Raw genomic sequence first — 13,299 nt, 5'->3', positions numbered from 1 at the left:
TCCACCTTATCCCCCCCCAAGTCACGTCTAATGGTATCATAATTGCCCTTCCCCCAGCTATAACTCTTGCCCTGCGGTGTATACTTATCCCTTTCCATCATTAACGTAAACATCACCGAATTTAGCCCCATTAGCTTGCACAACACTACCTCCTTAGTGATTATGATCGTTTCTAGGTCCTCACCTGCCAGTGCCTCCTTGCCTTCAATTATTGGAATGTTATTTGCGTCTTCCACTGTGAAGATCGACACAAAATACCTGTTCAGTGTCCCAGCCATGTCCTCATTCCCCATTATTAAATCCCTTCTCAGCCGGACCTATGTTTACCTTAGCCACTCTATTTCATTTTATATATTTGTAGAAACTTTTGCTATCCTCTTGCCTAGTCTTGCTTATGTTGTTTGTCCCAACATGGACCACAACAACTGTATCCACCCCCTCCCACTCAATATCCTTTCAAGCCGGTCAGAGATGTCTCTCACCCGGGCACAGGGCAGGCGACATACCATGAGGGACTCTCGATCCTGCTTACAAAGGATGCCATCAATTCCCCCAATTATACAATCCCCCATAACTATCACTTGTCTTTTTGCTCCCCCACTTAAATGGCCTCCTGTAGCACGGTGCGGTGGTCGACTAGCTCATCCTCACTACAGCCCTTTTCCTCATGCACACAGAAGCAAGGTCAAGAGCTAAGGCTCCTCTGTCCTCACCTCCAGATGTGATTCCACCAAAATGTTTATACAATTGCAGCAAGTCTTCCTTACTCTCATACTCCAACCACTTTACATTAAAAGATGAACATACTTTTGCCTTCTTAATTGTTTGTACCTTTGCCTTCCTAACTGTTTGTACCTTCATGTTACTTTGTGATTTATCTAAGAGAACATCCAAATTTCTACCAACAAGCACGTCTCGCCTTTTGAAAAATGTTTTTCTATTCTCCCTATCAAATTACACATTTCTGTAATTTATACTCCATCTACCACCCTCTTGTCCCTGCACTCTTTGCATCCATTTTGTATTTCATTTTGTATCCTCATTACAGATTACTTTCCCAATTAGCGTGCATCATCAGCAGATACATAAGCTCCCCTCAAGGATGCTATTGCTATAGATTGCAAATAACTGAGGCCCAAGCACTGATGCTCGCATCATCCCACTAGTTGCAGCTGATATGAAGAAAACGTTACTTTTTAAATACTATTAGCATCTACTGTAAGAAGTCTTGCAACACCAGGTTAAAGTCCAACAGGTTTGTTTCGAATCACCATCTTTCGGAGCGCAGCTCCTTCATCAGGTGAATCCATTGGGTGAATGATGGATTCACCTGATGAAGGAGCTGCGCTCCAAAAGCTAGTAATTCGAAACAAACCTGTTGGACTTTAACCTGGTGTTGCAAGACTTCTTACTGTGCCCACCCCAGCCCAATGCCAGCATCTCCACATCAGGATCGATTGTGGCAGTGTGTCAAAGGATTGAGGGAGCTGTGTGTGACTGTATGTGTACGACTAATTTAATTAAGCTGAGGATTGAGTGTCTTCAAAGTTGAGGACAGCAAAGGGGCTTGGTGTGATAAGGGTTTGGATTTTTATTTATTTATTTATTTCAATTTTAGAGTACCCAATTATTTTGTTTTTCCAATTAAGGGGCAATTTAGCATGGCCAATCCACCTATTCTACACATCTTTGGGTTGTGGGGGTTAAACCCACGCAGACCTGAGGAGAATGTACAAACTCCACACGGACAGTGACCCAGGGCCGGGATTTGAACCCGGGTCCTCAGCGGCGTAGTTCCAGTGCTAACTGGTTCAAAGGGAGTTAAGGAGTTTACAGCTTAGAAAAGGTAATAAGTAAATAAGGCAAAGTTATCAAATTTAATACTTCCTGAAAGTGGTGGCCATAAGGAGAACACAAAAGGTTTTTATATTCTGGGAAAGGTAAATGTCAAAGAATGATAGGGACATTCGGGAAAAGAGGAAAGAGAAAAAACATATTTAAAGAGAGGTTGGAAGCTGCGTTAGGTGTGGCCGTGCAAGATTTCCTGAGAGTGCTGTGTACTTACACAGAACTGAAGAAGTGAAGTAAGCAGCCTTCAGCTAACCGAGCAAAGTGTCTGGTTGTTCCAGAAAACAGGGTTTTGGTTTACATTCTTGAATTTTTACTGTAATGTTGGAATTTTTCCAGTTGAGTGGGAGAGAGGAGAGCGAAACCCTTTGAGGTACCTCCTCCTATAGAAACAGTGGGCTGTGCCTTGTGGCAATATCACTGGAATTCTACAGATTAAATATCTACAAGGACTGTTGCCAAAATATTATTTGCGAGCCTTACCAAATGAAGTTTTCTTTTGTTCATAAATGATTTAATTTAATAATCCCAAAGGTGTTACTGGATTTTGTGGCTCCTGACTTCAGTAGAGGTATTTTCTTGTGGTAAAATACAAACAGAAAATAGTTATGACTGTATGTCAAACTTCCAATTTTGGGGATTTGGCTTGCATGGCACTTACCACCTGTCAGATCATAACACCGGTCAATCCAAAAACGACAAGTTTCCTAATCTCTATTTTGTGTTCATTAATCAATCCAAGCTAATAGATCACAGCCAGGGTGAATTCTCCTATCTGGGGACTAAGTCATTTGGCGGGGGCGGAAATGTAGAGTGTTTCCACTGCGGAGGCCACACGCCTGTGTGGCAAGATTTAACTCCAATTCGATCTCCAAGTTTGCTGATGATACGACCGGGCCGTATCTCAAACAATGACGAATCAGACTACAGAAGGGAGATAGATCACTTGGTTGCATGGTGTACCGAAAACATTCTCTCTCTAAATGTCGGCAAGCCCAAGGAACTGATCATTGCCTTCAGGAAGCATAGCGTGACGCCCCCCCCCGCCCCCACCACCAATGGCACCGAAGTGGAGATGGTTGATAGCTTTAAGCTCCTGGGGGGGTCATCTCACCAACAGTCTCCTGGTCCACTCACGGTGATGCAACAGTCAAGAAAGCCCAACAATGTCTCTACTTCCTACGGAAGCTAATGAAATTCAGCATGTCTGCATCGACTCTCACAAACGTCTACAGATGTGCCAATAGAGCATCCTATCAGTTGCATCACGGCTTGAATGGCAACTGTTATGGGCCAGGGTTCAGAGAACCCCAAAGTGTATCATGGAGTTCACCTGATCCACAACCTTTAATAGATTGTGGTTATGTGGAACACACGGGGTTACTCTGCAGGTGTAATACAACAGAAATCTACAGTACTTTTAAATGAAAACAATGTTTATTTATGAAACCAGTTAACACTTTATAAACCCACAGTAAACATCTTCACTACTATCAACACCAATAAATCCTCCAAAGAATACAGTACTCTCTAAGTAACTCTTAAACTTTCCTTTTAACATCGATAAGACAAAAACCTTTTTACAGAAGCACATCAGGTTTAGATTCTCTACTGAGAGCAGTTATCACTCTGAATTCATCAAATGATCGAGAGATAGTCTTGATGGCAGAGAGATCAAAGTTACACCTTCTTTGGCTGGCTGCAGCTCCAACACTAAAACAAAACTAAGAAACACAGACACACCCAAGCTTTCCTCAAAGCGAAACTAAAAAGCAGAGCCAGAGCTCAACTCCACCCACACGCTGACATCACTGCAGCCACTTGAGCAGACAAACATTTCATAAAGTGACATTCCCATGGCACAACTGCTCGGCCCAAGATCGCAAGAAACTGCAGAGTGTGGTGAACTCAGCCCGACGCATCACACCCTTCCATTGATTCTGTCTACACCTCCCACTGCCTCAGAAAGGCAGACAACATTGTTCGAGACGCCTCACACCAAGGCTTTTCCCTCTTCCAGACCTATCCATCAGGCAGAAGATATAGAAGTCTGAAGACCCGTAGATCCAGACATAGGAACAGCTTCTTCCCCACAGCTACTTGACTCAACGACTCTCCCTTGGACTGATCTGTTCCCTATAAGAACACTATTCACGACGCCCTATGCTACTCTTGCTCATGTATTTGCTTTGTTTGGCACTTGTTCCGCACTGTAACCAATCACTATTTGTCGATATACTATTTGTCAATGTACTTTGTCGATTATTCTTATTGTCTACTATGTATGTACAGTGTACGTTCCCTTGGCCGCAGAAAAATACTTTTCACTATACTTCGTTACATGTGACAATAAATCAATCAATCAGGCAGGAAAACATGCCAAATCTTCTGGTCCTGACCTCATTAATTATGCAAAGGATATTTTGCACCATATTCTATGGTGTGACAAGCCTGATGGCATGTTGCCTGCCATCCCATCTGAGGTGCCATATAAAAACGGTGCCAACATCACTGACCTACCATTGAAGAAAAAAGATGGACTCCTGAAAATGAAGATGGATCTCCAGGAACATTGAGGTTGGAAGATGGACCCCTTTAGAGTCTGGAAGGTTCATCAGTCGATGCTTCCCACATCCCCTATGGTGCTCCATGGTGCAGGGTTGCCGTCGGCCTCCATCCTAAATTCCAGAGGCAGCCCCGCAGGCATTGTTCAGGCGAGTCCTGACCTCAGCACGCCACATTGTTCCAAACGTATTTCACACTGGTGTGTTTTCCCGCTGGTGCCGTGGAGAATCAGGTGCAGGTATTCAGACCTTCATTTGCATCTCATTAGTGGGACAAAAATATGTTACATAGGGCCTTCAGTGGGTTTCCCAAACCACCATGGCGGGCACCAGCCATGGGAAATTCACACCGGCGTAAAAGCAAATCTTTGGGCCTCTTGCCGAATTCTTCCTTTGCCCTCCATTGAAATCGCCTGCTGGGGCTTGGGGGTATTCTGCCCGCAATCTTATGAGCACTAATCCTATGTAGCAACAACTTGTATGTCACCTTAATCAAATATATTACATCCAGCAGTTCTCCCATATATACCCTTCCAGTTAGAACCACAAAACCTCTATGCATCGACTCCTGCCAAAAAAACAATGTATTTTGCACATGGGTAGAAATTTGCTTGTTTGTGCATGTGTTCATTTCATTTGGTGATATCATTAAAAAAACTATCCTCTGTTGGCAGGCTAAGTTCGCACAAATCACCCATATTTCTTTTGCAAGCACAGTTCTAATCATGCATGATATCATACGCACACATCTGCACCTTCACTTATGTGATGATGTAATTAGGTGCACACACATATTTATTCATTGTGATCTTTAAATCTTTCATGTTGGAGGTTTCACCAAGGAAGTACAGTTGAGTCCATTGAAGAGAAATCATATTTAAACAAGAAACATTGTTGTAAATTGTTATAGATACGAGTATCTGGAATTTATCCACCATTATTGTGCTTATTTAATCAAAATCGCTAATGCTATTTGAAAGAGGATACATAGCTCCTAGCTGGTGTGCTCCTTTTTTCATCATCTTAAATCTTGTGAATCCATCACTATCCTTCATCCCTTCTCTCCTGATCTCCTCTCTTCCACTGTCTTAAGTTATGCTGTCTCTAATAATGGATATGTTTTAGCCTATCTACAAGTTCAAATTTAACATCACCATGTGCCTTTCCCCAACATTGCTTAAATCTGCTTCCACCACTGCCAAACCCCAACCATGCTTAACTCTATATTCAAATGCCAAATACTGCAGGTGTTGTAAATCGGAAAAAGCAGAAAGGGCTAGAAACACTTGACAGGCCAGGCAACATACACTTTTGACTTTGCTTTATTGCAATATGGAAATAAAACCAAAGCAAGTGAAATTTAGTCTCATGGTACTCATGGTCAGTGACCCATTGGTGAACTGCTATTATGTGTGACATAAAACCGGTCTTCCTCACCAAGGCCATTTTGTTTCAACTGGTGTAATTGCTAAAATTTAAACAATAGAACCCCTGCTCTGGAAGCATTTTGTTTGTTCACTCCCTTTCCAAATTTTTACTCTTATAATAATCTTATAATCTTTATTAGTGCCACCATTAGGCTTACATTAACACTGCAATGTCGGCGAACTTCTACAAAAGATTTGCGACAGCACTGGCCCTGCACCTGCGGGAGATGTTCACAGACTCGCTAGCTAGGGCACACTGCCACCCACGCGAGCACAGGCCTCAATCTCGCTGATACCTAAGAAAGACAAAGACCCAACTTAATGTGGGTCATACAGATGCCAAAATACTGGTCAAAAGGCTAGAAGACTGCGTACCAGAGGTGGTCGCAGAGGACCAGACGGGCTTTGTCAAAGGTAGCCAGCTTACCTTGAACATCAGGCGCCTGTTGAACATGATAATGACCCCCTCTGGAGAGAGAACACCTGAGGTGATCGTCTCCCTAGACGCAGAAAAGGCCTTCGACAGAGTCGAATGGAAATACCTCAGAGGTACTGGAGCAGTTCGGGCTTGGAACATGGTTCACCTCCCGGGTAAAACTCCCATACAACGCTCCCATGGCAAGCGTACGGGCCAACAACACCAACTACCGATACTTCCAGTTGTCACATGAGGGAGAATTCAGAATGTCCAATTTACCTAATAGCACGTCTTTCGGGACTTGTGGGAGGAAACCGAAGCACCCGGAAGAAACCCACACAGACACGGGGAGAACGTGCAGGCTCCTCAGTGACCCAAGCTGGGAAACAACAGTGCTAACCACTGTGCTACCATGCCACCCACTGATACTTTTAGACATTTTTTAAAAAAAATATCTTAATTCTCCTTTTTCACATTTTCTCCCAAATTTGCACCCAGCAACAATAAACAATAAGCAGTAACGAATACAATGTCAATCCCCATATCAACAACAACAATCCCACCATCCCCTTTTAGACATCTTTAACAGCTACTTCCCTTACTATATGGAAATGTTATCTTACCTCTCTCACTGGCATCATCCACCAGGATAATCTCTTCTAATAAATGTCGCGGCGACCGGTTTATCACACTATGCACAGTACGTAGCAGAGTGCTCCACGCTTCATTGTGAAACACTATCACCACACTTGTCTTTGGTAGGCCATCTGGATATACTTTTGTTTTACATCTAAAAAGGAGAACAAAACATGGGTAATGTGTAAACAACGTCCTTTGCATATACTATCGTTTACATAAATCCTTGCTAGACACATCAGCGTTTGGCAAATGGCTGAATGGCAGAAACGTATCGTCAGCAAAAATGCACGAGTTTCCAGCTTTGGTGCACAAAATGTACTCAAATTATCTTGCATACAAATTATATCACCAATTGTTGAAACAGATCAGAAACAAAAGAAACACACTGTAAATATGCCAGCATAACAGCACCCCTGCAGGAAACAATTTTCAAGTAGTTCATACAGGCTTCAAATTCTTAAATGTTTAAAAATCGTATAATTGTCTTTAAAATAATAAGTGGACACTATTACAAGATGAGCGTACATGTGGTCCTTATTAGAAAGAAAGCGATATCATTCTTAATAAAAAAAAAAGTCACAAATCTTGGTCACTGTGGAAAAAAATAACACTTGACCCATTTAAACACACACATCTTATATCATTGAAATATTTCAAATTGTTGAGTTAAATTACTTTTTTTTTTAAAAATGAGATATATAAACTGTATCATACATACATAAAACATGAGGTGGGGAGAGGGGGAAAAACATTCAGTGCAAGAATGTTTATTCCACAAATGACATTTAATCCACCTAATCTTTGGAGTGTACCAAATTAACGTAACTGCTAAGTGAAGATTATTCCTCACTCCAAAGATAAGTCAAGCAAAACTTCACAACTGTCTATTTAATCTTACATTGGTTTTGACCAGCTTTGGTATGAATGTCCACAGCTAATCACAACAACAAAGGTTTAAGTTTATTTTTCACAAAGATATTCTTTTACAAACACACATTCAATTAACTATTGAAGCTGTGAGCAACAAGTAATTCAGAAAAAGCTTTCAAGTCAAAATTTATCACTAAGTGCAAAAGAAAAATTATAAAATAGCATCAACTCACATATACAGATAACAGAAATAAGGGAAGTTAGAGTTCAATAACAAAAAAAAAATATAAGGTTAAAATGTCCTTTGTCCTCGAGCCGTAGATTTTTAAACTTTGTGGCCAATTTACGTTAGCTGGTTTCGTGAATATGGTCAGATATAGAAGATGTTGCCATTATTGGTTTACTGCTAGATTTCTAATAATGCTGGCTTCCAAACCGGGCGCAAGGGGGAAGGGCGCAAGGGATGGTTGGCACAGTAGCATGGTGGTTAGCACTGTTGCTTCACGATGCCATGGACCCGGGTTCGATTCCCAGCTTGGGTCACTGTCTGTACGGTGTCTGCACGTTTTTCCTGTGTCTGCGTGGGTTTCCTCCGGCTTCCTCCCACAAGTCCTGAAAGACGCGCTTGTTAGGTGAATTGGACATTCTGAATTCTCCCTCCGTGTACCCGAACAGGCGCCAGTGTGTGGTGCCTAGGGGCTTTTCACAGTAACTTCATTGCAGTGTTTTAAAAAAATATATTTTTTATTCTCCTCCTTTTTCACATTTTCTCCCAGATTTACACCCACCAACAATAAACAATAATCAGTAACAAATATGTCAATCCCCATATCAATAACAACGATCCCATCCTCCCACCAAACCCCAAACATTAGCCCGCATGTTTACATAAACAAATGACAAAAAGGAATCAGGAATCACCCATAGTCACCCTTAATACATACAGCCCCCCTCCCCCCAACCAACTAATGTTCGAAGTTATCCAGTTCTTGAAAGTGCATAATGAATAATGCCCATGAATTGTAGAACCCCTCCAGCCTTCCCCTCAGTTCAAACTTAACCTTCTCAAGAGTCAAGAATTCCAACAGGTCCCTCTCGCCACGCCAAGGCACAGGGTGGAGAGGCTGCTCTCCATCCCAACAGGATCTGCCTTTGGGCGATCAACGAGGCGAAGGCTACGATATCTGCCTCCACACCCGTTTCCAACCCTGGCTGGTCTGACACCCCGAATATGGCCTCTCGGGGACCCGGGTCCAGTTTCACGTGCACCACCTTGGAAATTACCCTAAAAACCTCCTTCCAGTAATCCTCTAGCTTTGGACAGGACCAAAACTTATCAACGTTTAATTATCTGTTATCAGCACCTCCTCCAGCAATGTGGAGGCCAGTTCCACCGGGAAGTTCTGTATCTCCTTTCTGTCAAAATCTCAAACCTGCATGTATCTAAATACTTCCCCTCGCTGCAGCCCATACTTCGCTTCCAGCTCCTTCAGTCCTGCAAACCGACCCCTAAGAAACAAATCTTTTAGCTTCTTAATCCCCTTCAACTTCATTGCAGTGTTAATGTAAGCCTACTTGTGACATTAATAAAGATTATTATTTCGAGAGCAAGGGGGGAGAGCGAGAGTACGAACAAAAGAAAACAGCTTTTAGTTTGGGGTTGAAGTAGTCAGGTAAGCAGAAAGCGGGTAATTATAGGCCAGTGAGCTTAACGTCGATAGTAGGGAAGATGCTGGAATCTATCATCAAGGAAGAAACAGCGAGGCATCAGGATGGAAATTGTCCCATTGGGCAGACGCAGCGTGGGTTCATAAAAGGCAGGTCGTGCCTAACTAATTTAGTGGAATTGTTTTGAGGACATTACCAGTGCGGTAGATAACGGGGAGCCAATGGATATGGTATATCTGGATTTCCAGAAAGCCTTTGACAAGGTGCCACACATAAGATAAAGATGCATGGCATTAAGGGTAAAGTAGTAGCATGGATAGAGGATTGATTAATTCATAGAAAGCAAAGAGTGGGGATTAATGGGTGTTTCTCTGGTTGGCAATCACTAGCTAGTGGTGTCCCTCAGGGATCAGTGTTGGGCCCACAATTGTTCACAATTTACATAGATGATTTGGAGATGGGGACCAAGGGCAATGTGTCCAAGTTTTCAGATGACACTAAGATGAGTGGTAAAGCAAAAAGAGCAGAGGATACCGGAAGTCTGCAGAGGGATTTGGATAGGTTACGTGAATGGGCTAGAGTCTGGCAGATGGAATACAATGTTGACAAATGTGAGGTTATCCATTTTGCTAGGAATAACAGCAATAGGGATTATTATTTAAATGATAAAATATTAAAACATGCTGCTGTGCAAAGACCTGGGTGTGCTAGGTCATGAGTCGCAAAAAGTTGGTTTACAGGTGCAACAGGTGATTAAGGCGGCAAATGGAATTTTGTCCTTCATTGCTAGAGGGATGGAGTTTAAGACTAGGGAGGTTATGCTGCAATTGTATAAGGTGTTAGTGAGGCCACGCCTGCAGTATTGTGTTCAGTTTTGGTCTCCTTACTTGAGAAAGGACGTACTGGCACTGGAGGGTGTGCAGAGGAGATTTACTAGGTTAATCCCAGAGCTGAAGGGGTTGGATTACGAGGAGTGGTTGAGTAGCCTGGGACTGTACACGTTGGAAGGGAATAGATAGGATAGATGTGGGCAGGTTGTTTCCACTGGCAGGTGAAAGCAGAACTAGGGGGCATAGCCTCAAAAAAAGGGGAAGTAGATTTAGGACTGAGTTTAGGAGGAACTTCTTCACCCAAAGGGTTGTGAATCTATGGAATTCCTTGCCCAGTGAAGCAGTTGAGGCTCCTTCATTAAATGTTTTTAAGATAAAGATAGATAGTTTTTTGAAGAATAAAGGGATTAAGGGTTATGGTGTTCGGGCCGGAAAGTGGAGCTGAGTCCACAAAAGATCAGCCATGATCTCATTGAATGGCAGAGCAGGCTCGAGGGGCCAGATGGCCTACTCCTGCTCCTAGTTTTTATGTTCTTATAAGAACTAGGATAGATAGTTTTTTGAAGAATAAAGGGATTAAGGGTTATGGTGTTCGGGCCGGAAAGTGGAGCTGAGTCCACAAAAGATCAGCCATGATCTCATTGAATGGCGGAGCAGGCTCGAGGGGCCAGATGGCCTACTCCTGCTCCTAGTTTTTATGTTCTTATAAGAACTAGGAGCAGGAATATGCCATCTGGCCCTTTGAACCTGCTCTGCCATTCAATAGGATCATGGCTGATCTTTTTGAGGATTCAGCTCACCTTACCTGGCCGCTCACCATAACCCTTAACCCCTTTATTCTTCAAAAAACTATCTTTGCCTTAAAAACATTCAACGAGGTAGCCTCAACTGCTACACTGGGAATACCACAGATTCACAACTCTTTGGGTGAAGAAGTTCCTCCTAAACTCAGTCGTAAATTTTCTCTGCCTTATTCAGAGGCTATGCCCCCGAGTTCGAGTTTCACCTGCCAGTGGAAGCAACTTCCCGGTTTCTATCTCATTTATTCCTTTCATAATTCTATGTTTCTATAAGACCCTATACGATATTGAGTTTTGGAGCACAGTTTAGATCGGTCTGTGAACAGATTAGCAGTTTAGTCAGTCAAAGATTTGTCTGAGGACAGACAAGCAGTTTCTCTCAAAGCAGTTTAGTTAGAAAAGATTTTGCCTGTGAACAGGTTAAGGGCAGCACGGTAGCACAGTTTCTTCAGAGCTCCAGGGTCCCAGGTTCGATTCCCTGCCTGGGTCACTGTCTGTGCAGAGTCTGCACGTTCTCCCAGTATCTGCGTGGGTTTCCTCCGGGTGCTCCGGCTTTCTCCCACAGTCCAAAGATGTGCAGGTTAGGTGGATTGCCCTTAGGTTAGGTGGGGTTACCGGTTTACGGGGTAGGGTGAAGGTGTGGGCTCAAGTGGGGGCTCTTTCCAAGATCTGGTGTAGACTTGATAGGCCTAATGGCCTCCTTCTGCACTGTAAATTCTATGACAATCTATAACAAATAACAGAAGAGCAATTTCTGAAAAGTGCTGGCACGTTAAACAATGGTTTGACACAGGCAAGAATCTGAAAGCCAATCCTGAAGGATCTCTTTCTCTTAAACCGGTTTATCCAAGACATCTCTTTATAGCAAGTATTTCTGGGTCTGTTAACTGCATTTAAACGTGGATTTTGACCCGAGATGGAGTGGGATTAAAGATAGCAGTTACGAATTAGTGTTTCATTTCATTGTTAAGCATTGGTTAACTGGCAATTATAAGCTATTTTCTTCATCATGTTAAAGTTAGTTTTACACTGTTAGTAATAAAGTTTGTTTTACTACACCATATCCCTATTTGTGCATGGAATCCCTACTGGAACAAAGTATCCTTTCCTCAGTCTTACAAATTAAATCAAATATTGGGGTTTCCATCCGGTATCCTAGCAACTGTTGGGGTTGGCCCAGGTTATAATATGACACATTTCATATTACTCATTCCAGACCAGATGTTTTTCTTCATCACATTTCCACAAGCTGTAACATTGTTGCAAAATTTTAACATCTCCATGCGTATTCTTTTACCTCATCACTGGGAAAAGTTAGCAGACAACAATTTGTAATTTGGTACATTTAAATTGAATGCAGATAACAAAACTACATGAAAATTCCTTCAGTAAAAGTAATCTCTGAAAATAAAACAAACTGGAACTCTCCATGGCAAAATGAACTGTGAAATAGAAAGTATACATTTGTATTTGCAATTTGTTTCTCAAAATAGGTATTTGAAAAGCCATTTAGATTAATATAAAGAAACTCTAAACAGTGTATTATTTTTGAATAACTTGAATCAGTTTAGGGGAGTGCTTGCATAGCAATACTTGTGGATATCAATAGATTCCAATAGCCATTTTCCTTTTGTAAATATGCAAGTGATTGTAATGTAATTCTTGCAGCATTCCATTTGAGTATCAGTAAATTACTATTCATTTTCTTAACTAATTAACTTATAAATCTTGACCATATCTAGTAATTGATTCATTTGATATCAAAATTAACACACAGCACTTATATGTTAATGATCTGGAAGACGGAACTGAAGACACTGTCGCTAAGTTTGCGGATGATACAAAGGACAGGTAGTATTGAGGAAGCAGGTATGCTGCAGAAGGACTTGGACAGGCTAGGAGAGTGGGCAATGAAGTGGCAGATGGAATACAATGTGGAAAAATGTGAGGTTATGCACTTTTGAAGGAGGAATGGAGGCATAGACTATTTTCTAAATGGGGAATGCTTAGGAAATCAGGAGCACAAAGGGACTTGGAAGTCCTTGTTCAAGATTCTCTTAAGGCTAACGTGCAGATTCAGTCGGCAGTTAGGAAGGCAAATGCAATGTTAGTATTCATGTCGAGAGGGCTAGAATATAAGAGCAGTGATGTACTTCTGAGGCTGTATAAGGTTCTGGTTAGACACCATTTGGAGTATTTTGTTGGCAGTTTTGGGCCCCGTATCTAAGGAAGGAT

At 42.1% G+C, this 13,299-nt stretch overlaps 1 protein-coding gene across 4 annotated transcripts in view; it reads right to left on the bottom strand.

The window, feature by feature from the left end:
* Positions 1-13,299, bottom strand: part of galnt1 (UDP-N-acetyl-alpha-D-galactosamine:polypeptide N-acetylgalactosaminyltransferase 1) — a 265,777-nt gene that overhangs the window by 94,800 nt on the left and 157,678 nt on the right. For all 4 annotated transcript variants that reach the window (XM_072508906.1, XM_072508905.1, XM_072508908.1 and 1 more), the window contains one exon: positions 6,881-7,047. In XM_072508906.1, the coding sequence (XP_072365007.1) occupies positions 6,881-7,047 (167 nt within the window). The remainder of the gene's footprint in view (positions 1-6,880; positions 7,048-13,299) is intronic.

The sequence above is a fragment of the Scyliorhinus torazame genome, chromosome 6 (genome assembly GCF_047496885.1).
Source record: "Scyliorhinus torazame isolate Kashiwa2021f chromosome 6, sScyTor2.1, whole genome shotgun sequence".
Classification (NCBI taxonomy): domain Eukaryota; kingdom Metazoa; phylum Chordata; class Chondrichthyes; order Carcharhiniformes; family Scyliorhinidae; genus Scyliorhinus; species Scyliorhinus torazame.
The sequence above is the reverse complement of the archived record's forward strand: the minus strand, read 5'-3'. Positions and strand labels throughout refer to the sequence as shown.